General features: G+C 37.9%; 1 protein-coding gene across 1 annotated transcript; it reads right to left on the bottom strand.

The window, feature by feature from the left end:
- Nucleotides 1-8: 8 nt before the first annotated feature.
- On the bottom strand, nt 9-26,447 carry blnk (B cell linker). Its single transcript, XM_084735648.1, has 24 exons — nt 26,221-26,447; nt 25,854-25,916; nt 14,839-14,885; nt 10,610-10,675; nt 10,017-10,063; nt 7,884-7,912; nt 7,687-7,804; nt 7,265-7,368; nt 6,998-7,070; nt 6,810-6,896; nt 5,291-5,316; nt 5,170-5,198; nt 5,007-5,057; nt 4,825-4,852; nt 4,670-4,721; nt 4,394-4,454; nt 4,267-4,294; nt 4,123-4,153; nt 3,448-3,523; nt 3,263-3,291; nt 3,054-3,109; nt 2,827-2,910; nt 2,583-2,738; nt 9-536 (listed from the first exon to the last, which is right to left on the bottom strand). Exons 1-24 carry the CDS (start codon nt 26,287-26,289, stop codon nt 420-422), a joined length of 1,527 nt encoding a protein of 508 aa, XP_084591774.1. The 5' UTR covers nt 26,290-26,447; the 3' UTR covers nt 9-419.
- Between the last annotated feature and the right edge of the window lie 495 nt (nt 26,448-26,942).

Below are 26,942 nucleotides of genomic sequence, written 5' to 3'. Positions count from 1 at the left end.
GAGCTGAGTTATGCAACACAAGAGTTTTATTAAAACAAAATATACGACTTTGTATTTATGGCTTCGTTAAGTATTGCTGTCATAAACAAGTTATTTGTGTACCTGCTTTCTTTGGCTACAGCAACACTGTCTCATCCTTGCATTCATTTTAATACACTGTTTACTGACTTGAGCATTAAAAAAAAACATCTTAATAAAACACGAGTTCAAAAGTCCTCTGAGTCGGTGCTATTTCGGCTCTGCATGGCCAGCAATGCAGGCAAGTGCAGCACATGATCCTGTAGACAGGACCTCAACTCAACAGTAAATGAGGAGAAAAACAGGTAATGAGTTCTGTACACAGCAGCCTGACAGTAAACACAGCAGGTTGGTATGCACACGTCCAAATCACTTGGCTGTGTCCCCTCAGTGAGGGTCGTCTAGGGCTTCATGGGGTAGCACAGTTTTGTGGCATCCTTGGTGTAACTCTGACTGTCAATCAGCACCAGTGGATTCCTCTGGTGGTTTTCGATGATATGGGAGATGCTGGTGAAATGCTGAAAAAAAAAAAGGATGAGGAAGTTAGAATTAAAATGTTTAAATATCTGTGAAATCCCCAAATTAGGTTAATGAGCTAAAATTTTACATTTGCCCCAAAACATTATTTAAAACCTGGTTACTCCTCATTAAAATGGAGAACAGTTTTTTTGTACATTTAGTTTAAATACAAATTAATTTCCCCCTCTGCTTTCAGTATTCGGTGTGTGTTGCACAAAACTTGCACAATTTTCCATTGCCACAAAAATAGAAGCAGAATCTACGCATGTACAAAATAATTTAGAAATTAAGGGAAAGTCCATCTGCCTTTTCTGGGTTTTTTCAAATGGAAACTTCCACTCAGTTGTTAGAAAAATAATTGATGTAAGTTACAGCGCTAATACCCTCCATGCCCTCAGGCTGAGTCCTACATCAGGTCATGTGAGATGATGTTTTTATAAGGACTCAGGAAAACAGCATTTTTGATGCTAAAACATATGTAGTTGGACTAAAATTTAACCATTCAGACATGAAAACATAAGGATAACTACTGGGAAGCGGCAGAATAAAAAAAAAAAAAAAGAATCCACCCTTCAAAGCATTTACTAAAATATTCTCTTCACACTACCAGCTACATCACTGTGTATCATAAACTTTCTATAAAAACTTAGATACAGGCCTTTTGCACATATGACATTTTGACATGTAAGAAGGTAAAGGACAGCTGAAAATAGTAAAAATGGCTGAATTCCACTTAGCGCCCTATTTGGTACAAAGTGCATTATATTCACTGTCACCCTTTTTCTTTGACTGTGGTAATAATCATGCTACATTTCAGACAAATGGGAACTGAATTTTTTTCTAACCCCCTAGAAAAAAGCACCATGAAAGCTGCTCAAAGTCTAGAGTTTCTACTTGCGAGCTTGGTGCAAATCCAGCTTCATGAAGAAGCAGTCGTCTGCCTTCATGCAACAATGGCAGCACCCATAAAAGTAAACTTGTAAGAGTAAAGCATCAAGTGAAATGCAATATAAAATATATCTACTGGTATTTAATGAAAGTAATACATACAGTTAGTAAAAGTCAGAAGTAGGAAATTTTAACTGGGAAATTCCACCCTCTTTGAATTTAAAATAAAAAGTGCCTATAAAAATACCCACAACATTCCCACCAACAAAACAAGTAGTGTGCATGTACAATACTGTCTGCTTGCAGTCCCACAATGCAGTTTTATAGATGTGAAAACTGCCATGATGCAACTCTACAGCAGCGGTGACAAATGATTCATATGTTCCCAGCTACCTTGTCACTGTCATGACTTACAGAGGAGTAACTCGACACTTGAGAAGAACAGAGCCATCATTAATGGGATCAGTTAACACCTGTGCTTTTCGCTCTCTGACAAGTGAAAATGTCTGCTGTGAAAACGTGTGTTGGCAGTCGGTATTTCTCAGCACTGGTACTGTGTTATGCAGGTGACATTAGGATTTTAGATGATCTTACAGGCAGTAAAAGATCAAAATGCCTGCCCGTGCCCGTCCCCGGCTGGGCCTTTAAAATAGATAAGACTGAGCAAACAAATGAACAACAAAAGACAGGAACTTCTTTCTTCCCACTGAACCATACCCATCAACTGTATGACCGTGCAGAGGGAAGCATGCATGAGCGGTCACAGCTCAGCCGAGGAGGACGCCATTAATGTTTACATCCCACGCTGTCATGAGCACAAGCCTCTCAACCACGAGTAGATGCACAGTTCCTTCTGTGCTGTGAAATGTTTGGCATTCGGTAGCAAGAAAATTGTTTCTACATGAAACTGCTCACAACAAGGTCATGGCTGATATCTTCAAAACTCAGCAACTCACATTAAAACAGTTTACATAGATAAATAGATTTTGATTTTTCTCCCCAATCTGATTTTGGGGTGAACTGTCCTTTCAAAGCATTTTGAGAAAATCATTGATTAACCTGTATTAACCATTAACCAATTCCATTTTGTCATCAACCATAGGCCATAGCGACAGTTAAAGACAGTAAAAATGAAAAAAAAAAGTCCTCCACTGTACCTCCTCCCCTCTCTTCTCTCTTCCCAGAGCGTACTGCTGAGTCGTTGGTATAAAGCGGACCGGGATGTTGTATACTCTGCCCTTGTAAAACACCACTAATGTATAGGGCTGCTGTGCATCATGACCGGAGCTCTTCCTCACCATAAATGCCCCGTCCTGAAACAAAGAGCACTCACAGTCAAGCTCAGCAGGGGGTTATGGGATATAATCCACATGCTGCTCATTTGGATGACTGTGCTCTCACTTTATTTGAGCGGATTAAGACATCGTCAGCAGTCCTGCGGTCACATGCACCAGCATACCAGGATTTCTTATAGATATCTGCATCCTGAAATACAGTAAATGAAGAATAGCAGAGTTTTAAATCATCAGTCTCAATGTATGTATCAATACAGTTTAGTATATAGTTATATATATTATTACTGACTTATAGGTTATTTATTCATCTTTATAATATAAGGAGGGACACACCTTATCTTGATCTATTGATCCGTTTTCTGCAGAAACACTTCCTCTGTCAGCTGTTTCTGAGACACCAGAGAAACATTATAATGATGGTGTTTTATTTGATAATGCAGCATTTTGTTTTTGAACTTCTGTCAGTTAATGTTCAAGTACAAAACTCTTGTGCATGTGTGTGTTATCCTGCTGTGAGAGCTGCCAGCAGGAGCTGTACTTACTGAGGGAGGTAAACTGTGGAAGAGGAATTCTGCAAGAGAGACCACAAGCAGAGTCAACCACAGTAAATACATTCTATAAAGCTGTTTTAAATTAAAGACCATTTTCCTCAGTTGAGAAGCATCAAAAAATGCGTGTGCTCGGTGTAAATATATTGCACGGCGTAAAACTGTGTTGCATCTCTTACTTTGGTCGTTTCAAGTCCAGCGAAAAGCCTTTTGGTGGGGGCTTCTGCTCAGTTTGTATCACAGGCAGCGTTCGGCCTGTGGAAATCCAGACATATGGTAATTAGTTTATGTTCTAATGAGTAGAAGTCGAAGCCAAATCCACAAATTAAATATGTAAATAGGTCTGTCAGCTGTTTCAAGGCATGTACTGTACATCTTTAACCTGCTACGCTGCATTTTACGTAGAATATAACAGTAACAAAAAAGAAATATATTTTAAATATCAGTGCTATTCCTGTGGTTTGTCTGCTTCTGCTTCCATTTGTTTTAGATATGCATTTTATATATTCAAATTTTTCTGACTGTGTAGAGAGAAATGCAATTTCATTGTATCTGAGTACGATGACAATAAAGATCTTTCTGATTCTGATTCTCAAGTATGTAATTAAATTGGATCTTCACTGGATGAATTCATTAAAGGTTCTTGCATATTATTGCATTCACATGGAGAATTCATTATAGGAAACACACTGAGTAAATGAAAGTGTGCAGGCAACAATGCAAGTTTAAATGTGCATTAGGGAAAATATAAGGGTGTGGCACTAACTGGTTGATATCACAATGTTCACTAAAAACTCAGCCTGGTGTGACTAATAATGTGTACATTCAGTGTCTGAATAAATGTTAACACTTACTTTCAAATTCCCTTGGTTTTAACTCCGGTCTCTGCAAAAGAATCATAATTCATGATTTTCAGCAAAGTTCAGCCCCAATGACTGAATTTGTTATCTGGAAAAGTATTTAGAGCTCTTTATTTTCAGATTCTTTGATATTCCTACCGGTTTTACAGGTGGCTTTGGGGATCTCCTGAGAGAGAAAAAAAGAAATGATAATACAATCAGTTATTCCCCCCGAAGCTTAAATAGATCACAGCATACAGTATATAATCAGCAGAGTGATGCTTACTCTCTGGCTATAGGTTTGGGAAGGGGTGGAGGAGGACCGTCAGCAGGTTTTTTACTGGAACCTGGGGGAGCAAATAATGCAGTGATAAGTAATCTTCTGGTTATGACTGTTGTTACAGGCAGATGTTTCTCCTGTTCATTTATTGGAGGGAGATACCTCCTTCCATTGATCATCCTCTAGATGGCGTTAAATGGTAGATAGATTCATGGCAGCTGTCTTCAGAAAAATGACACGTGGAAACATTTTGCTTATTGTTTGTTTTTCAGTAACACTCACTATCATCTGGATCACAGACTTCATATTCATCGTCATCTGTTGGCGCCTGGACCTAGAAAATCACAACACGTCACTGAGTCAATGTCCTCACAACTGTGCAGCTGAAATCTCTGCAAAAACACCTCTTCTGGTGTTGCACATTTGTCATCACTTACAAGAGTAGGAGACCTTCTCGCGTTCACTCTGAGGAAGAAAAATAACTCATTATTAGTGCTGTCATAGGAATGCAATGTAATAAGGTCATAAGATACAGAGAGAGTTGCACTTAAAAAAGCTGCAAATGATGGCGCATCTTTCAGGCCTCTGACTGAAATGATGTCAGTGTTGTCTGTCCTACCTGGGGCTGGGCTTTGGTGGTAAAGATTGTTTTGTTGGGGCTGGACACAGTCTGCAAGGACAGGATTAGTCTCAGACTGAAGTTTAAATTATTACGAAAACATTTTGCAGTGCGTGTTTGTAATTACATAAATTAGTATAAGTTGAGACAGTCTCAAACCAACCTGTTTGCTGGAAGAGATAATGAGTTCTCCTGTAAAGGGGACATAAAAAAGAATCACAATGAATTTCACGTATGGCTATACCTCAAAAATACTCTTAATTGCTGTCACATAATGAGCCTACCTCTTGGTCTGGAACTTCATAAACGTCTGAAAAATAAGTAAAGCCAAAGTCAGGCACACATTATAAGAACACAAAAGTTTTGTTCTGGTGCTGGATTGTGTTATTTTAATTACTTTTAGCATTTCTCCAGCTGACAGTAGTACAGAACATAATGGAGTCTTCCTTTTCGTTGTAAAGCCAAGTTATCAGTGTGGCTCCAAACTGAAATGTCTCAACAACTATTGGATGAATTGCCATCCGGTCAATTTTCAGTCTGAAATTATGTACTGTCAGTCATTCTTCCTCTATGATCCTGATGACTGATGATCCCCTGACTTTTCCTTTAGAACCTCCATGAGGTTTACATCTGTGATTTTTAGGGCTTATGAAATGTTTCAATTAGTACATGCACTCATGTTGTCCTTTGGGATGACCTTTAATAACTTTAGTAATTCCTTAACCTTCCTAGAGCAATCATCAGGACAGAATTTTGATTTGCACTTTAGTTTATGATGAAATATTTGCAAGACTGCATCTACCAATTGGTGCAGTCATCCCCTTTATTTTTGGTAAGTACATTGATTACACCAACATAGTTAGCAAAGTTAATAATTTGATTGCTGGAAGTTGTAAAAGTAATATACAAACTTAATCTGATTTAGAACATAATTGCGTAACATCTGACTGAAAACAAAGAGTGGACAACTCCTGTTGATATTTCTCTGAGATGTTTAGTACTACACTGGTCACATGCTGATGTGCATAGCAAGAGAAAATATATGTGTTATAACTGCAACACGTTACATATAAGACAACACTCTCCTACAATTAGTGAATGTTACAATGCTAAAAAGCAACATTAAGATGTTTTATAAAGTAAAAAATATACCTGCTAAACATCAGCAGTTTAACATTGGTGAGCATGTTAGCATGACCATGACAATGTTTTTTCTTTTTTTTTTTTCTTTTTAAATAATCAGATTCATGTAGTTTTTCAGCATGGTACAACAGACAAACAAGGTTCACAGCACATGGGAAAAGTTGGCCTTCAGGGATTTCTGTCAGTAAGTCCTTTGAGGCAGAAATCTTTCAGGCAGAAATAGGTGGTTAATAGTCTATTTTAACCCAAACGGCAATCTTTCCCTAAACCTAACCAAGCAGTGTTGTTGCGTAGACTTTTCCAAGCTGCAATAGGAAACTCAAAATAATAATAAAAAAGAGAAGAGAAAAGAGAGAGAAAGCAGAGAAAAAGTTTAAAAAATAATTAGTCAACAATAAGCTCCACACTGGAGTCAAAGGGAAAATGAAAAATGTGTCCCTAATGTTGACATTGTTGCTACTGATACTAACTTTTCAAAGCCTTTCAGAAAGGGTTTACTGTCCCAAAGTCCTAAAGGCTAACTTCTTCCATGAACTGTTTCAGATGGGTCTGATTGCAAGAGAGTTGTGATGGACACAATTTAAGACCAATAATTCTAGACTGGCCCCTTGTGAACTTGTGTTGAGGTGCAGCATAGATATTGGTTATTGCTGTACCTACCAGGACTGGGTGGACACTGTGGTGTAGGTGTTCGCAATATTGGAAGGTCCCTTCCTGCTCTGCTCCCCCCACTGTGCATTATAGGATCTGAGGAAGTGCATGGAGATTATTATTATATTTTTATAGTTTTTACAGCAGTAGTATCCATATTGCCGTCTTTCTCCTCTCTGTTGTGATTTGTATCTTACTGGGAGGCGGATTCTCAGCAGGTTCTACGTAGTTATCATCATCGTTACTGCCGTCTGGATTGATGTAGTCTTCCTACCAATCAATAAAGACAGTATATTATAGAAGTGAGCTTGGTGAGTCAGCTGCCCACACTCATTGAATGTATTTACCAACACACAGGACATGGTGAAATCTAGACACAGTAATGTTTGTGGTAGTCTTAGCAACACACGGGCCTGCAGTACAGTATTTATGTGAGCTTGAGGTGGGAATCAAAGTTGCTTTACATCATCACTTTCCACGTGGGTGGGTTCGGGGGGCAGTTGTTTGGAGGCTTTGCTTGGGCGGAGGGGCTTCTTGGGTGGCCGGTGGGGTCGGTTATGGCAGTTGTCTGGAAAGGAGAAGCAGAAGCGGAAAGAGGACATTAGTATTTGCATGAAGCACCATTCTGAAGCCATCTGTGTGTCATAGCCATGGCTCAACAGTGTCGACTGAAAGGGGCTAAATAAACTAATGCAACTTCAGCAGGAAGACGGTGACGACTGTAAACGAGAAGCTGCTGAAGATACCAAAACTGCGTGTCAAAAGGAGCCAAAGCTCATGTGAATGTAGTTTTGTTGATATAAAAATCAACACTCATCCATTTATGGCGAAAAATAAGGTGTAAAGTGCAGATATAAATAGTTCTTCATATCAGATGACTACTGACCAAGATACTCCCCTCTTGGGAAGGAAGCAGAAGGAGTTGTGTTGAAGACTCTGTGGCTGGGAGGAGGCTCGTAGCTGTCATCCTGCTCCTCACGGGGATCCTCATACATGTCGTTATCCTGAGAACAACATACATGTAATGTTTCACGCGAGTATCAACAGTTTAAACGACTTTCAGCTCACATTTTCTCAACTTACATAGTCAGGTTCGGACAGTTGGTCATCATCTGTAAGCACAGACATCAAAAGGGGGAAAAATTAGCCAGTACGGAAAAGCAACCAGTCAAATTGTGGATTACATTAAACCCAGAAACTTAAAAAGCATTAACTACCAAGTACCTGTGTCAAATTCATTTAAGCAGGTGTGAGAACAAGTTTTCTAATTTTGGAATAAAGTCAGCGTCTCTGTTGAGGAAGCAGTGGAGCGCATCTCCTCACCTCTTGAACTAATGAATAATCTCTCAACCAGTGATTTAATCGCTGTTTATGATGCAATTTGAACAGCAGATTCACATGATTAAGCTCTATGTGTTTCTCAAAACAGCACCTGCAAACAGGTGAAGTGAAATCTTTCACCCAGCTGATAATTTTACTTCTGGTGTTTTTAAGTATATTTTACTAATGATACATTTTGCACTTTTTCTGTGGAAGACTTTCAAAATAAAGGCACAAAAACTATGTGGGCAGGCTTAGGTAACAAATTACTTCCTTAGGTTTAGTAATCAAAACTACCTGGGTAGATTGCGGAAAAGATCATGCTTCGGGTTAACATAACAAATAATGTTTATCAACAGCTCACAAACTAATTATTAACCATTAACAAAGTGTTTCAAACAACTAGTCAGTCTCTCTATGTGATGATGTCCTAAAGGTTTACAAATCATTTGATAATCATTAATGATACTCACATGCCTATATGTAAGAAAGAGTTATAAATCAGTGTAATAATCCCTCTGGTCACAGTGATGTGATTAAAGTGTAAATTATGGGGGACTTCTCACTCTGTGCACTCCACTCTCATCAGTCAGACTGAAACAAATCAGTTGAGTATCGGTCAAAGTTGCTCTCCTTTTGGTACCAAATTTTCTTTCCGTATTCCGCAGTGTTTTCTTGCTGATTTTTGGTGGTGGGATTGTAACACAAACTGTACAGATTCTGTACTAAAAACTGATTTGGCCAACCCAGACACACAGACTGAAAACTGAAAGGATCACATTGGAACATTGGATCATGGATGCCTTCACCTATAGAGCTGTCACAATATCATTATGCAATTATTTTGGCCATAAGAATTCAGGATATTAGTCATATTTAACTTTGCTTATTGTGTGTTTTCTCTGTTTTTTGGCAAATGATTTAGACTCAAAATATGAGTGTAAGGAGTCTGTAACCATAACTGTATAAAAGCGTGCAAAAAGTGCAGTTACACTTAGACTGAAAAGGTGTGTGAGTGGGGGAGTGTTGGGGAGGGTTGCAAAGTGAGAAAGGAAAGAAATGTAAATGATTAATGAGCATAAAGTATTTTTAAGACTTGCTGGATTATTTCCACTGCGTTATCATGTGTGATTTATTAATGCAATATCAATATCTCATTTTTTAAAAATTTCAGTGCATCGTGAGACCATGTATGAACAGCTAGAGGTGCACGGTGACCAATAATTCTTTCAATTGTTATAAGACAACTGTGTTTTCAGTATAATAATTTTTAGGCAGATGCTATTAGCACCCACATGTCAGTTGCCAATAAAGCTATTTGCACCTGAGGTGGAATAGCCAATGTGTTTCTTTACACCTGGGTGTGTATAGTCAAGCATGGCAGAGACAAGCACCCAGGTGTCTGTAGCCAACAATGCTATTTGTCTCTGCCATATGGGCGTAAATAGCTGCATTGACAGCCATGGATATAAGCTACTTACACTGGTTTTGCAGAGACATGGTCTTTTCCTAAACATGACAAAGTAGATTTTTTTTCCTCAACCTGACCAAATAATTTTGTTTCCTAAACCTAACCATGCTATGACTGAAAACTGAAAATGACAAACAAATAATAAGTCAACCAAATCAAAAAATTAAAATCCTCAGTCTCCCTGGTTGGGACTCAAACCCAGCTCACCTAGGGGGAAAATCTGGTATTAGATAGATAAATAGATACTTTGTCGCTCCTCACAGCTAAACTTGAAGCCTGGGTGTAAATAGCTGAAAAGCTGCCATGTGACTTTTTTTCACCTGCGTGCAGACTGTAAAGTGAAATAATTCAATATCCACCTGCTGGAACAGTGTGATCGACAGAGACGTTTCATGTGGAACCAGTGATAATGACTCCGTTCTTACCTCTGTAATCTCTCGCAGGTACTTTTGGAACTGGTTTGCTCTTCAGTCTGTCATATAGAGAAATACTGACATCAGCAGCAGGTACTTGACAGTGGTTTGACAATATGTGTATACTACATCTCTTTAGTATTAATGAATTGAGATTTAAATTACTTGTGGAATTGTTTGACAAATGATACTTTGTGTTTGCGCAAGGACCGTTTGAGACACAGACACCTGGGCTGTAAATCTGTGAGTGAAAGGTCTATATTTACATAAGCGCAGTTAGCAGACTGTTGTGCATATTTACCAGACAGCATGAGAATAATGTGTCATTGTCGTTTCTATCCTTATGTGTCTCATTTCAGGAAAGGAAAGTGAGAGAGCAGCCATCTGTTTAAGTTATTTTTGGTTTGTGGGCATCTCTCTTATTCCAACGGTTGTGAAAGAGGAATTGACCTCCTCCACTCATGCATATACACACCACACAGAAAGTTTTTAAGTCTCCAGACTTCTCACAGGTCTATGTGACAAAAACATTCAGACCGATATATTTCCACCGTTATCACATCTGTAATGGCGATTCAAAAAGTGCAGTAAAGATCTCGACTGACCTTCTAATTTTATTCAGTAAGCTGCCATCGTTTTTCTTGATGTCTTGAACAATCTTCTGAAGCTGCCTGGAAAACACAGAATTTGACTTTGTCATTCAGAAAATGAAATTTGCTGTCTTATGAGCTGAACAAAAGTCTTTGACAAGTAGTTAACTATTACTTATCAGCTTTCAGGTACTTTGGAAAGACAATTGCAGGATTCACATCAGTCGGTCACAACATTACTTTTTTTTTTTTTGACAAGATTTGTCTCTATTTTTTGCCTCAAAACAACAAAAAGAGAAAAAAAAAATTGTAAAACAGTCAAACAGACTCAAGAAAAAAATAAACGAGCTAAGTTGAACTACCAATTGTTTAATGTGATTTCATTTTGCATTTTCTCAGTTTGAAAAGTCAGTTCTTTTAGACAAAAGGGTTATACTTATTAAATTGTATTATTAACTGTAAGTGTTAGGGTGTCGGGATGGAATTCAATACTAACCTTCATCAAGGTTCACAATGTTTTTATTATTATGAAAACAAGCAACCATGACTTATCTGTAAGTGTATTATAGATTCACAGCAATTCTGAATTCTGGATAAAAGTCTTCAAGTTAGAAAACTTGTGTTTGTAAGTTCTTAAGTGTTCTGAAAAAATTCACGATAAATCTTAAGTTTAATTAACTTGAACCAATAAAACTTGTATATTTATGTTAAATTAATGAGAAAAGATTCCACTAAATGTGATTTTTACAGTGTTTGCGAATAACATAAAGAGGTTGCATGTTTTTTTGTACAGTCCTATGCTGTAGAATGATAAATAAATCAACCTTGTACAATGACTTTCTCGTGCCATTGTGTTCTCAAATATTAGCATAAAGTGATATTGTATCAGCGTTCAACAACAATCACATGGAAGCAGAAGAGGGTGCAAAGAAAAGGAAGCAAAATATCGAATCAAACCAAGGCTCTTACCGGATTTTTGCTGTAGCAGGAGCGGCAAGTTTACCTAAAGTGTCCATATTCATGTTTAAAATCCACGAGTTTACATTTTTGGGCCTCATACATTCAGTGTGTGCTGCCAGATTGATTGCAGAAATGTAAATGAACGCTGTGTTTGGCATGTCTTTGACACTGAGGGGAGGGACTTCATTACAGCCAGCCTCTAAGAAAAATCACTTCTCTTTTTCCGCTCCCTGTCACACACATACACAACAAACCACTTACATCACATGTCTGTTGACTTGCCTCAATTCCACATCCATCAAACCACCTCCATTTTAACTCCAGCTGATAACCCATCACCTGAGTGAGATCACTGGAGGACACCTTCAACTAAGTAAGGGCATGTTCTGGAACAGTTCTTGCCACTATTTCATGCGTAAACATCTCCTTTGATTTATTTACATTACATCATCTGCAAAGAACTTTGCCACTATTTTAAAATCCCCCTCAAGAGATATTATCATTACTAATGTCATTGCTGGACGCCCTTTTCACAAATAAATTACAGTATTTTAAGTAAGACATCTTGGTGAGTGTAACTGTGAGGTGGGCGCATGTTAATTCAACACTGTTTTTTGCTTTAAAATGAGTCAGTGTGTTAAGGTCATAGATGGTGTGTCATGGAAAGTGCTGTGTTGTAATCCTAAGTGCTTTCTGCATACGGCATGGCAATTGAAAATGACAGTGCAGCCTTTCTTGTGACACTGGCAGCATGACCCACTACAGTGTGTGTGTGTGTCTGTGTCTGTGTGTGTGTGTTCACCAGGGGGATTTTTTTTTCTTTTTGCAGAACTGACGCCTGCTCTACCTTGACCACAGTGAACCACATTTGAAGTGGTGAAACCAAGAGGCTGTCTATGGTGAGAAACAACCATATCTTTCAAGAATTAACAGAATTTAAGAGACAGTGGTGGATTTTTTAAGGAACTGTGTATGATTCACGATGAGAAAAAAAAAAAAGCCTTTAGTCAGCGTTTGGTCGGGAGCTGCTCAGTGGGAAATGGATGTGAAGCCACTTATATGCTTATGGGAAATTTAAACTCCTGTCACTTCACTAAGTCTTTTCCAGTTCATTCTCTTTATGGAGGTATGGTATATACTCCTGTCAAAGAAAGGGGAAATGCAAAAAGGCAAAAGTTTGGTTTATTATGTGAGTTAGCAAAAAATGTGTCATATAGCAAATGACCTACTGTATGTTAACATTTCAAGTTTTTAAAAATATGTAATTTAGTGTTTAACTTTCTATGAGTGCCAGTGGATCACCTTCATAACATGTAACTTCCTGGTTCATCAAGTACATGATTAACCAAAAAAAAAACAACAGGAACTCAAAGAACCAAGTGTCGAAGTCCAGGACTGACAAAACCACATTGGAATTATTCATTTTAAATGTGTCTGTATCTGTGCTGGGTATAACTATATTCATATTTTATATTTCACTTGCAAGGTCACAGGGAACCAAAGGAATCTTCAAGCTCATGTTTTATTTGCTCCCTTTGATTTACACCCTTCCTGGAACGTGTTGGGCCTGTCATCTAATATGAGGCGGGTTTGGTTGGGCATCAGAGAAGCAGCGGGGAAATAACCACAAGTAGAGCCAGAATATTTTCACATCTCACAACTTTGTGAAGTAAGTTTTGAACCAAACCAGCGTCGATGATTGTTGAAACAGTGGAATGACAAAACAAGATGGTTTTGGTGAGTTTTATTTTGTTTCTGTCGACTTTGGATGAAGTGTGTTTTCTGATGATCTCCAAGGTAAAATGTTTTTGTCAGTCTGGTGGCTTTTAATAGAACAATGTAACAGCTGTTTCTGGTTAAAAAAAAGGAGCTAAAGGTCTGTCTCTGTAGAGATCAGGCATAACAAGTAATCGATCACCGCTTAATTGGAGAGTGGGGTTCCACTGGGTTTTGAGTCCTGTGTAAAATGAAAGTAACGTAAAATATGTCATTACAGTCTGTCACATCTTCTCTGTGATGTGAGGCCCAGGCTAAAGCACTACCTTTTCCTAAACCTAACCAAGTAGTTTTTGTGCCTAAAATTGACCAAACTGTGACTGTTTTATAAGGTAAACAATGTGCGTCATGTGAGTTAGGTCATGACGTAGTACACTGGTACACTCCACTGCTAATATATGTCATTTTTCTCTTGTTTAGGTATGAGGATGTGTTGCTCATGTGGAAATAAAATAAAAGATTTGATTGAAAAAGCACATGGTATAATCTCTCTCTTTTTTTTTTTGAAATATTGGTTATGGTTACCAATGATGAATTACGGAAAGTGCTTACATTTTGCAACCCTAGTAGGGATCCTCTTCCACAATGTTGTCTGATACTTAGAGTTACAATCTGAGGCTATCAGTGACAAAAACAAGCACAAGACGTGTGTATTCACGGACCTACTCATGCTACACAGTCATACTTTTTCTTAGCTGTAGTCAGTTTGCATTTTTCTATCACTCAGCGCAATGCTTCATCACGTCACATGATTCGTGGTTCTGAATGGTTATAGGTCTATCCAGTTGAATCCAGGGGAGTTTTGTGAATTGGTTTGGTGATACCAGGCTACATGGTAGCACTATTACGAGGCCAAAAGTTTAAATGTACATTTTTTTTGGATTGTAGGTAAACAAACAAACACAAAAAAAATATCTGTGAAGGCACAATCCAGTTAAGATTAAACTGAGTGTGAAATGATTTAGGCAATGCTAACTAAAAAAAAATCTAAATGTAAACATGCCATTTACCATTAAAGTTTGCAAAGATTTAATATTTTAAAAAAAATAGCAGTAATGCAGTAATGATGCATTTTCAAACAAAAAATGCATATATGTATATGTTATTTAATTGTATTAATGTATTATTTAATGATTATATATCAGCATGTATAATCATTTTCAAACATGAAATAAAAATTTGAAATTAAAACTGATGCACACAAATTGTAAGGGAAGTTTTAGTCTGACTGATTTATTTTTAATTCACAAGTATACGCATGGGGATACATAAACAGGAACACACGTCACAAACAAGAACAAACACATGCAGACAAATGTGCAGGTGCAGTCACGCGTGCGCACACACACACATATTTTGTGAATAACAGCGTTCCTGAAAAAGTTTACTCTCCATACCGATTAAAAAGGTGATAAGAGAAGCAAAGAATGGGAGGAGGGTGGTGAGGTGAGGAGACAGGAAGGTAAGACTGAGGTATGGGATGACAAACATGCAGACATGTAACTTACGGCTGGTGGATGAGACTAAACTTGCTCATGTCACTGTCAGACAGGTTCTGTGAAAACAACAGAGAAATCAACCGTAAACATGTGATGGTGACAAGTTGGGGGGAAAATTATGGACTACAAAGTTCAAAAATGACTGATTCCTCGCAGCAGAGCATTGTGTTACTGTAGAACTGCAGTAGTCATGCATCATCTCTTCACCAACAGGAGATGGCAGCATATCACTAAGAGCAACCCTCATATAACCCTCATGTTATTTTTACAGTAAACCAAAGAAGTAGAGAAAGTAATTTATCAGTACAGACACACAGGATGGGAGCTGCAAGTTCAGAGGTGTTAACAAACATTATTTAAATACATATATTAATAAGCAGAAGCTCTGTGACTGCGAGAAGGTTGCTGGGTTTTAATGAAGGACAGGATATTAAAATCAAATAATTGATGTATGTAACTTATTTAACACATTAACATAACCCAGAGTGACTTACACATACTGGTATTTACTCAGGCTGTGTGAGGGTCGGGGCAAAAAAAAAAAAAAAAGTTGCATGCAGAGCAGCACCATGGCGCCCAAAGTTGTGGTGCAATTAAAATTGTTTTATCATGACTTAAAGCAACAACAGGTATTACATATCTGTAATAAAACCACACACCGAACCATTAAACCATTTAGAGGCATGTAGAGGCCAACTGATTTTCAAGAATTCAGGACAACCTAGAGTGCACTTTATCATGTTTTGTCCACTGGAGGGACAGTGTAGAGGACACGTTATCATGCTTTATCCACTAGAAGGACACTCTAGAGGGCATTTTATTACATTTTGTTCACTGGAGGATCACTCAAGAGGACAATTTATCTTGTTTTGTTTACTGAAAGGTCACCCTAGAGGGCACTTTATCACGTTTTGTCCACAGGAAGGGTCACCTAGGGTGCTTAATCACATTTTATCTCCCGTAGGAACATCCAGTCCATCCCTTTTGCATTGATTTTTCTTGAGTCCATCTGTGATCATCGGACTGAGAATTTGAAGACACAGTCTCTAAAGAATGAAGATAAAAATATCTGTTTTGTATGGCGTTGTCTAGTCTCCCTGGTTTTGGTGGTGACCTTCAGGTGAAGAGCTTGCTCCTCTAACCACGCAGTCTTTTTAACCACCACCACCTTACACAATTTCGTAAACGCTCAAACATTTAAAAAGTTTATCTGAATGCCCGCTGCATTGTAATTATCTGTTGCATTTAATGTCTGCCTTTGCAGTGAGGCAATTGTGATTCGTAAATGAAAGGATATGATTACCATAAAATATGCAACAAATCCAGCTAAATTATGTATTTCCCTCTTCATTCATAATTCATTGCTCCAGGTCGTTACTCGCGCTGTCTCTTTTCTGTCGTGATGTAATGAAGATCCATGACAACAAATGTTTTTTAAAGCTTGGATATGGAAAGTTTAAGTCTGTAAGATGTCATATCAACAAATAAAGAGAGGCTTATGATACGAGCTTAATGCATGAGGTATGAGTCTAATATGGCTGGTTAATTTAGGTATGAATAATGTATGGATAGCCCATTATCAGTAGAGTGCCCTGTGAAACAAGTGTAATGATGTATTATTAAGTTGTATACAGTTGATTATTTAGTAGTTTTTTAAAGCTGTTTATGATTTAGATGAAATATTCCACAGGGAGGGGCTTGACAGTGCTGCTCACATTACCGTAGTATGTGAATACAGGAACTTTGCTGCAACAAAAACATGTATTACCTCTAGGAATAAACCCATACAGTGAAAGCAGAGCCTGTGATTTAATCATTTGTAAATCAGAGTACGAGATCACTTAATATGAAAGGCTTTACCTCCTTCAAAGAACTGAACCTTGGCCTCACAGATACACACTTGATCATCCCACCGGCTTACAGGAGAAAAAAAGGTATCGTATAAAACCAGACTTAGCCTTTTGACACAGAATAAAATATCAAATAGTCCGCCCCAGTGGATACTCCCAGGCACTGCTCCCACATTGAATTATTTATAGGAGTGTCTGTGCTCGTTCAAATGAGACACAACAGCTCTACAAGCTACAGCCTCTCCATTGTACTACAGACCAGGACCCCTCACTAAAAACAGAGCTCAATCACATCATCTTTTTTTTTTTTAACATGTTTTTGTACCTTACATACAGCCCAATTAGCATACATGAACAAAAACTACTGTTTCTGTAGTTCAGTGTTTTTTTTTTTTCTTGGTTGCAGTTAAGAGATGAATAACAATGCCTGCAAATTTTAAACTGAAGATGATTTAAATTAATGCTTCATTGATCCTTATAGATATATGTTTCCTAATTCCTTTAAAGCCACTATATGTACCTTTGTGAGGCCGTAGTTCAGCACAGCTGTAGTTTGGCCTAAATTTTAACATGCTCCAACAATGCTAACACACTGTTCCTTACTGTATGTTCACACTATCAATGACACAGCGGCAAAACGGCCAAACATTGCAGCTGAGCAGCTAGTGACATGCTGCACGCTCGCTGACATCAGAGAGTGCTTGTGTGTAGTGTCAGCGAGCAAAGATTGTCAAGCTGCATTTTTTTTGTTGATGTTGCTATAAATATAAAGCGTAGGGTTAAGTAAAACTGAAAATGGGTTAATAGCAGGTCCATTGTTTACACAGCACAGTACTTTTGGAGAGCCGGGAAGTGGAAGTGGTGAAACAAAAACATATGATTTGTTAGTGCATTACAAAGTCATCGGAGGGCTGCGAAAAGTTGAGGCCAGCTCAGTTTTGATTTGCAGCACCTCCCGCCTGATATGCAGTGACAGTTGTCAGATGTCAGTTTCCTGGCTGACATGTCAGTTTAGTGCAGTGGCTCTGAAATCTAACAGGCGGGCCCCTCTGGTGGGGCATGGGGCCAGTGCAGGTGGGGCGTGGATGACCAGGGTAAAATACCACGTTAAATGAACATAATTTAAGCAGGAGAAATAAACAAACAAGAGTTCACTGATGTTATCATGCTGACTGTTATTTCACTAACATTAAACTTGGATACTTTTTTATTAGTTGCTTCAACTATCATTGTTAATATTTGATAAAAAGTTTTAGGGCATAAACTTTTTTCAGCTTTTGAAGCAGGGCATACTAGATAGAAATAGTCTGAGAACTACTGGTTTAGTGTGTCATCATGCCAACACTTGCTAATTAGCATTAGGGTTGCAGGTATACCGGTTTCACACTATTATGGCATGAAAATCGTCTGTTACCATCCCATGTAGATTTGCGTATCTACAAAACTGAATTCTACTGCATTAGTATTATTTAAAAATCCTACTATTTTGTGAAATTATAATAAATAAGTTTTTTTTTTTCCCAACAAAAAACCTCTTCTGTTTTTATTACTTTAAGGGTGATTGTAACTGATGCTAGATGAAAAGTCAGGATCACCAAAGTCTTTAGGATTCATCTTTTGAGCATCATGAGTGTCTGTTTTCATGTCAGTCCATCCAATGAGTGCAGAGATATGTCTGGACCGACATATTGCCGTCTCTGGTGCTATGCTATTTTGACATTTTTGGTTGGACTTAGGATTGTTTCTTTTGTCTGAATTTCTGATTTAATTCAAAAGAAACTATGTAAACATACTAAAACAACATAACAAAACATACTAATCAAGCAGCTTTAAATAATAGTAGCTAAAACAACATAGCGCACACATATTCTAAACATGGACATATTTGCAATGGCTGGATCCATCTCTTTGAAAGGTCCAAGAGGTCTGTGCTCTGAGAAATCTCTGCAGATGTTGGGTAAGATGACCTGAGGCCCAAACACTCCGAAAACCGCTCAGAGTTGCCAAAGTTTAAAGCACATAACCTGGCAAATGGACATATTTTTTTTTGCAGCTTTTTAGAAAGAGTCCTGTGCCAGTGTGAAATCTCAGTTTCACCCGAAAACAGGCACATGGTTACGGACGACCACTTTTTGTTCCTGTTCACATGTGGCCGTCTGTTCTGTTGGAATGGCAAACAGCAAGCGGATGGGTCGATGCTGTGAACATTTGTTAACGCTTTTCTTTGAAATGAGTCTCATTTCACAACAGAGAGTACAGCGTCACAGCCACATGCCCACAAAAGTGCCTTTGGTTCTTTCCCAGCAGCTGTGCAAGGTCTCATGACTGTGATCAGGTGAGAGGCTTCCCACATGTTTACAGATCTACAAGAAACATTTCAGAGTCACAAGTGTAACCAACTAATTGTGGTTTAAGATGTTTTTTCAGCTTGATGACACTAATACTTTGCTCTGCCTCCTTTATTATCCATTACACGAAGACTGTGTCAAGATTGAAATTAGATTTTGTGACTATATTAGCACCTAATCTCTGTTAAAGAATATATTTGTCCTCTATCTTTTCAGCTATACTCTCTAAAAACTATGTAAACATATTATAAAAAAAAAAAAAATTCATTCAAGTTAATTAAACTTCAAAATTCTAGTATTTATTTTCTGAACACGATAAAATTTATAAACATTAGTTCCTCTCACTTCAAGTCTTTTGACCTGAAATGATGAGTTGAATGAATGGACTGTATAGAGTTCAGACAACTCATTAAATGAAGTTTCTAAAGAAACGTGATCAGCATATTAACAGACTTCCCAGCATGCACTGTTTGAGACGTTAAACTCTCCTGAGACGCTTCTTTTTTTTTAGTTTGCAGAAAACACTTATGCTGAACAATTGTTAAAAAATTACTTAAATTGGTAACACACAAAATGAAATGAGTTTTTTCAGAGTTTTTCAATTTAAAAAGTTAGATGAACACGGCTGCTTTGAGTCAGCCGCAGTTATAATTTGATTGCTTTCAAATCAACTGTTTGTATTAATTCAAGGCAGGTCAACTTAAAAGTTTCCAATTTTCCAACTCAGTTATTTGTAAGTGTAATGCAGCTCCTTAACAACTACACTATGGTTTCAGGACAAGTATTTTTTTTTTTATAGTAACCTTATCGTGTTATTTCAGTTAAATTGTAAAAGTTAACTGTTTGCCTTAGCATGACTTAACGTTAGCAGGTTTTATCCAGTGAGTTTGCAAAACTTAAACTACACAATTTAACCAATTAAGGTGGATCATTTTATATGTTACGTAACACATTATTTGATCAAAAAACATAATTTTGTCTTGCATTAGACTTAACTTTCTTTCCAAGTCAAAAAGAGAAAATGGTGGCTCAACTGCAGGGAAAAAAAATCTCCTAATTGATGCACTTTTACTGAAATAAGAATGGCAGGTAAATGTAATGTAGGATGTAATTTGAAGTTGTTATAATCCACAAAAATAGACTGCGACCACTATACTATGAATCTGAATGGGACTCATTCAGAACATTGCATTACTTCAGCTGCTACTGAAATAAATTTTTACAGTTTGTGATAACTTGCTGTGTGCTGTGCTTGTTGTCTCAAGTACAGCTGCATTAATATCAAGTTTATTTGACTAGAAAAGTTTAGTTGTTTTAAATCAACTTGTCTTTTCAGATTTGGTCCACTTAAAATTTCAAGGCACCCCAAGACACTGACTTTTTTATGTTAAACAAACAGTTTATTTTTACAGTGTAGTCTTTTTTTTAAAGCACATATCATTGGTATTTCAGAATGCAGCTATAGGTGTTTGATGCAGACAACAAAGTAAGCATGTGATATATATATTGCCAAATATGAGGCTGTCCTGTACTTTGAGTGGCCTTTGTTTGTAGTGCTGATGTCATCATCGACAGAAGTTGAAAGTGACTTCTCACGCTGCAGCGTCACGAAGATGGAGGCTGACAGTGCTTTTGATCTACTACATCTCTCTTTTAACCTGTCTACCTGTGTGAGCAAACACGGCATCAAAAAGATGGAGATTACCTTTATCTACACTGTGCTGACTGACTGACTGTCATTCCCATCCACACTGTAGTACAGAGCCACCCACCACTCAGACAGAATTAGCTTGTTGTTTTTTCCACCACTCATTCTTACCACCGTGATGAAGAGATGTTGTAGGTGTAATGTGAAGAAGGTGCATTTGAAGCAGAGCATGATGTTGTCTTATGAGAGCATTTTGGAACTGCATTGCCTCGTTATTTCTGCCTATTTACTTGAGTTTTTTATGACCTTTGCTCCATTCACTGTATGAACATCATATGAATATGCAATGTAAGCCAAAGGCAAAGCTCAGCAGCGGCACATTCGCTGGATGACATTCAGAGCCCACAGTACAGACCCTCTCTGGCCTTAGACACATGCTGTGTTACTGATTAGTCAAACAGATCTTATCATAAACAATTATTCTTCCTTTTCTGCTGCCTTTCTGGCAGGTTCATTACAGTGAAGGCATACTGCTGCTAGAGCTGCAATTATTATTGATTAATCAATGAGACAATCGAAGGAAATTCATTTCCAAGTATTTTAATAATCAATTAATTGTTTCGGTAATTTTTTGAGCAAAACTCTCAAATATTTGCTGCTTCTAACTTCTTAAATGTAGAGATTTGCTGCTTTTCTTTCACATTAGTCGAATCCTTTGGATTTGGAGTGCTGGTTAGACAAAATAAGCAATTTCTATTCTTTCTTTTTTTTTTTCCCAATAACTGTTATCAGTCAAAAGCATGAGCAAACAATAAACACAATAAAATGAACAATTTAATGATGTTGCTTTGAGCTCTGGGAAATTGCAATGAACATTTTTCACAATTTTCTGACAAACCTTTGTGATTAATAAATGATCAGGAATGTGTTGTGATAGTAGAATTGGTGCAGAGACACTTTATAAATGCAAAGATTCCCCTTCAGATATACTTTAAGAGATACAGAAATATTCTCCTTTGAATATTGTTTTGTGCTGATATGATCTTTCAAAGTTCAATTACAAGAGGTCTGCTACTCTACCGAAAAGTCCATTCTCAGTCTATTTGCACTGGAGATTTCAACATCACACTTGAAAGCTGCTTACTGTACTACGATGGCTTCCAAACTAGTTGTGATGTGACAAAATCATGCTTGTACAAACAAGTCTGAAACTTGGATTTCAAGAGACAAAAGACAAATGTTCCCCCTTCAGGTAATGCAGCCTTCGAACGTCAAACTATGCACTAACATTTTTAGGAACAGTGAAGCACAAACATCTAAGATTACTGTTAACAAAATGTAAGATATTATTGAGTGGAAGTTTTGATGTTCCTAAGAAAAAAACAACAATGATGTACATGTACAGGTAACATGTCAATGTACAGGTAAAGAAATGTTTGTATTGTCTCACTCTAATTGTTAACACACCTGTAATATTCAACCTACACTGGAGCATCAAAGCTTGCAGCTGCTGTTGGAAAATCCTCTTGCAACAGGAAGTGACATTTCACTGCCAGAGGCAACAGCAAGTTCTTTGTCAAGAATAAAAGAGGAACTGGAGTTACAAGAGCAACAACGCTCAGAAGTGAAGAGTGCCACCTACTGAAAGTCACCTCATCAATAGGAAATCCAGGATGAAACATTTCTCAAACTACAAATGCCTTTACAGTGCTGACTTTTTAGAGACAAAAATGTCAAAACAAAGATCTATGAGGATGCAGATTTCAGATTAAATATTAACACTGTTCACTCTAAAAAACACGGTGAAGTATTTGGTGAGGACAAGGGACAAGGACACACAAATAGACAAATCACTCAGAAAGCTCTTTCATAACAGTACACTGGTCAGGTAATCCATCAGATAACTTAGTGGTTCTTAAACCTTTTCTGTCATGTTGCCCTTCAGAAGCTGAAAAAAAAACTTTCATCAATGATTAATAATAATAAAATGAGCCAAGTTAAATTAGACTGAAATAAACAAAAGATTCAGGTTACCGAGATAGCCTTGCACTTTTGTTTAAAATGTCACCATATCATGAATCATACCCATCCAAGATACAGTCCTAAATATTCTTCTCCCTGGTCATCCATGTCCCCAAAATGTTTTATAAATTAATTTGTTGCCATAATACCCCATTCAATACCAAGGCATCTCTAATTATACACACACACACACCAGGGGTTCTCAAGATTTTGATGACTGAGTGCAAATTCAGGGAGGACAGCCCATGAACTTGTCACAGGATTTGTGAATGGTGTCAGTGGCAATTAACATTAGATTCCTTGAGTACTGAATACCCCCATTTGCAGATGAGGCCGATCACTTTATTGGTCCTCTAGGATCCGATGAAGTAACAGTTGCAACATTTTTTCCGAAAACCCTGTTTCTCCTCAACCGAAGCCTACAGCGTTTCTACCGTGGTGGCTTTTCTATCACCCCCACATTAAACCGCAGAGTTGTCTGCTCAAATTAGTAACTTTAGCAAACAGCACTAGCATTTATGTAAGGGACCACCAGTTGCCATGCAACCAGTAGCTTTGTCATTTCTAACCTGACACATGCTGGTTAGGGGGTCACGGTTTGATGGAGCAGCCATGCAGTGTAATAAATGTAGGCTATTGAAAGTGAAGGTATTCAAATGGACCACAGAAAACTGAAATATAATGCATGCCTTTCATGTCACATCCAGGGGCCACACTAAATGGTTCTGAGGGGTCACACATTGACAACCACTGACATACATCTAAGCAAGACCAAGTGCTAACATCGGCATGCTAACATGCCCCCAATAACAATGCTAACATGTTGATGGTTAACTGGTAATATTTACCACGGTCATGATCTTAGTTTAGACTGCTTACATAAATAAAGATGGACGCCCCATCTCTACTTCTGCACAGTAGTTGTCAACCTTGGAGCTGCACTTTCGAGTTCCCGCTCATACACCTGGCCAATTAAATCACAAGCAGAACACGGCTGTCAAATGTCTTTTATATAATCAAATAACTAAAAGTATATAAATAAAACATAGAAATAAAACCAAACTGAAACATGAATATTTGAACAAACATCAGCATGATAAGAACTACCTAAAATGAGAGAGAGAAAGTGAAGATCTGGGCAAACTAGAGGAACTATTCTGACAAGAATGATTTATCAGGGAGCCATGAATTTCAGCACAATTTGTGCTAATCCATCCAGTGTAGATATGTCACTTACAAACTAAAAACTACAACCTGCTGTTAGTGCTAAATGAAAAGTCAGGGATAGGTAATCACCAGGTAGGCTGCATCCTTTGGGGACCATGAATATTTGTACACAATTTCATGGCAACTGATATTACAATTCCACGCTGTTAGTGTGGATAAAAACAGAAAACTGGAGGCCTCAGTTATGTGTCTAGTATTGAATTACTAAGGTTAGGCCAATGTCTATGATCACCAAAGTCATTAGAAATGATCCTGTGGGGACTTTGAATATCTGAAGCAAATTGCATGTCAATCCATTCAGTGCTGGTTGATGTATTTCACTCTAAACCACATACATCAACCTCATGGTGGCACTAGAGGAAAAGTCAGGAGATTAAAATAACAAGGATTCATCTAGTGATTATCACAAATGTCACAAAATCTCTTTCAACAAGTTGCTGAGATATTTCTGTCTGCACTTAATTTCTAGACCGACGGACTGGTATAGCTATAGAGCCACACTGCTCGCAAGGCAAAAAATCGAATACAACACACAACAGTATAGACAACTAGATACAATATTTGAACTGATGGTGGATGACTGAATATTTGTCGGACTCTGTGGCCTTGAAGCTGGGTAAATTTAAGGTGTGTGAAGTCAGCGGTGCAGCCATGGTGAAATATTCCTGTTCAATACTGCATGGGTTTACCTGACCTTAATAGAGCCCAGGTGCGCTGGCTGAATCCGCAGCCGGGGGATCTATCAGTCAATACACATACTATATGTATATCTATTTTTCAGATCTGCACTAGTAACCTGCACATCAAAGCCTCTGCTCTGAAACATTAATCATTTTGACTGATAAAAATCCACAGTGAGCATATTTTAGATGAGATGAGCCTGTGAGATATAGGGGAAATATTTCCATGATGCAATATCCCACCTAAAACGGAATCAGCTCAGGGTCATCGAATAATGAATAAAAGAGCAGGTTGTTGCTCTCATTTGCTAGCATGACAACATGTGTTTTTAAGTGGCAGCTAAAAAACTGCGCATGAATAAATGCCTCTACAGGCGTGCCAATGCACCGGAGGTATTACTGAGGTATTATTAGGATCGTCAAAATAACATTAGGAAGTTATAAACCCATGCCTCAGTTATTTCGCTGCACAAAATCCTCTTTAAACAACCCCACTCCCCCTCCCTGCCCCTCATGACTGAAGCAGATTTAATGATACTTACTTAAATAAGTAGGGATCACAGCTTTATTAGCCCTAAGTCTCATTTCACAGTTCTTACTCTCTCCCATACTGACACACAGACAGTGTTCTCCTACGCTCATTGTGTCAGCGTGGCGCCTCTCTGCAACATTGGAGGGCCCTCAGAGATTGTTCATACAATCATGTGGATGATGAAGACAAAGCGGCGAGAGTGATGTCAAAGCAGAAGTTGCAACCGATTTACTCACTTCCATATTAGGAGAGCAACTGATTACACACCAAGCGAGTGTGGGAAGTAATACATGCAAGTGATCTTACACATGTCACGTTTCACATCCTGTCATTGGCAGTACAAGTTAATATTCATACTAAAATTTGTTTAATTCATCTAAGAAATATAATTTTGAAAGATTCAGGATTCAGCTGTGTCTTAAAAAGAAAAAAAAAGCTCCTGCAGTCATATTGTTGTTGCCATTGTAAACTGGACTTTTACAGCAGCACAAATAGCTCAAGGAAATGTAATTACTCTGCTGCTTTTAAAGCCATAATCATAATAACAATTGCTGGGAGGATTTGTCCATTTTGATGTAATTAGAATAACAAACTGAACACACAACCAAAACCCAGATATGATCCTGAACGGATTAGCAGATTATGTAACTGCAAGAGGGTGAGTATTTTTTCTGTAAAATTCAGGTAAAACAAGAAAAATGTGAGGGCTTAACTCACCAAAAGTCTCCGTCCATTAATTCTCAGTCTGTTTACAGTGACGGCACATTCTGGCATTTTGTTCTGAGGGCAGTAAACACATTGATTTAGTTTCTTGAATGAACAAATTAACTGAATTTAATTCCACAACACTTCCTTCCTTAACTCCCTGTCCTGTTTATTAAACTAAACACTTACACTTGCTTTATATGTATATGTATAGTATATATGAAGACAAATATGAGATTACACATGATCTACATGCTGCTATCAGCCAGACTGAACTCCTGAACTTTTAAATGATGAGAAAATAGGTCAACATGCCATCTTACCTTCCATTGGTTTCCCGATAGTGCCTTATTTTGTCTCCTATTTTTCTTGTACTCACCTTGCACATGAAGAGGGCCACTTGTGCCTGGTCCCACCCCTCACACTCCTCTCTGGACGGCAGGTTCATTTTTTTCTCAACGGGGAACCTCTGAGCTGGAGTGTGCTTTTGGAAGTACAGTAATAGACTGACCCGTCACGCACCGCAGCTCCAACACACCAGCCGGCTTCAGCAGGGAGAAGTACACACAGGGAGGTCACCTCATTAAAATCAACACATACCCTCCGTCTCCTTCATCCATAAGTAATGTGGCAATTCGTGATATTTTTTTAAAAAAAATCTAAACTTACACAAAAGGGAAGCAGGGACTTCCTCAAAGTCACTCTACATTAAGCCTTAAGAAACAAAAGTGTCATAATAGATTCAGTTTCCCAGCTTTAGAGCATCTCATTTACAGTCAGCAGAGTGTGTAATTTATTGTACATTTATTTTTATTTCAAGGTGTAAGCTTATTTAAGGTGCCAGACTATTCAATAGCATGTGAAAAGATTTCTGAAGTGGTAATAACAACTGCACTATCTTTAATGAAAGTCATGTAGAGGGTGTGTTCAATCAACTTTTGGAAATTTTCATTACGATGGGAAATGGGATGTTTTTGTAGTTCGCCAGAATCTCTGATACAAGAAATACGACTGTGATCAGGCATGTCAGGAGAGAGAGATCTACAAAAATGATAAAAGATTTCACATTAAATTGATTTTTCTGTTTTATTGAGCCATGTA

The sequence above is a fragment of the Lutjanus erythropterus genome, chromosome 14 (assembly GCF_056507025.1).
Source record: "Lutjanus erythropterus isolate fLutEry1 chromosome 14, fLutEry1.hap2, whole genome shotgun sequence".
In the NCBI taxonomy this organism is placed as follows: Eukaryota; Metazoa; Chordata; class Actinopteri; order Lutjaniformes; family Lutjanidae; genus Lutjanus; species Lutjanus erythropterus.
This window is presented reverse-complemented; position numbering and strand designations above follow the sequence as displayed.

What these genes read in the sequence shown, in the direction of transcription:
- blnk (XM_084735648.1), bottom strand. Translation starts at nt 26,289, where the DNA reads ATGAACCTGCCGTCCAGAGAGGAGTGTGAGGGGTGGGACCAGGCACAA. An exon ending in CCCACGTGGAAAGTGATGAT is followed by an intron (nt 7,071 to 7,264) that starts GTAAAGCAACTT and finishes ATTGATTGGTAG; the next exon opens with GAAGACTACATCAATCCAGA. An exon ending in TCCACAGTTTACCTCCCTCA is followed by an intron (nt 3,110 to 3,262) that starts GTAAGTACAGCT and finishes CTGGTGTCTCAG; the next exon opens with AAACAGCTGACAGAGGAAGT.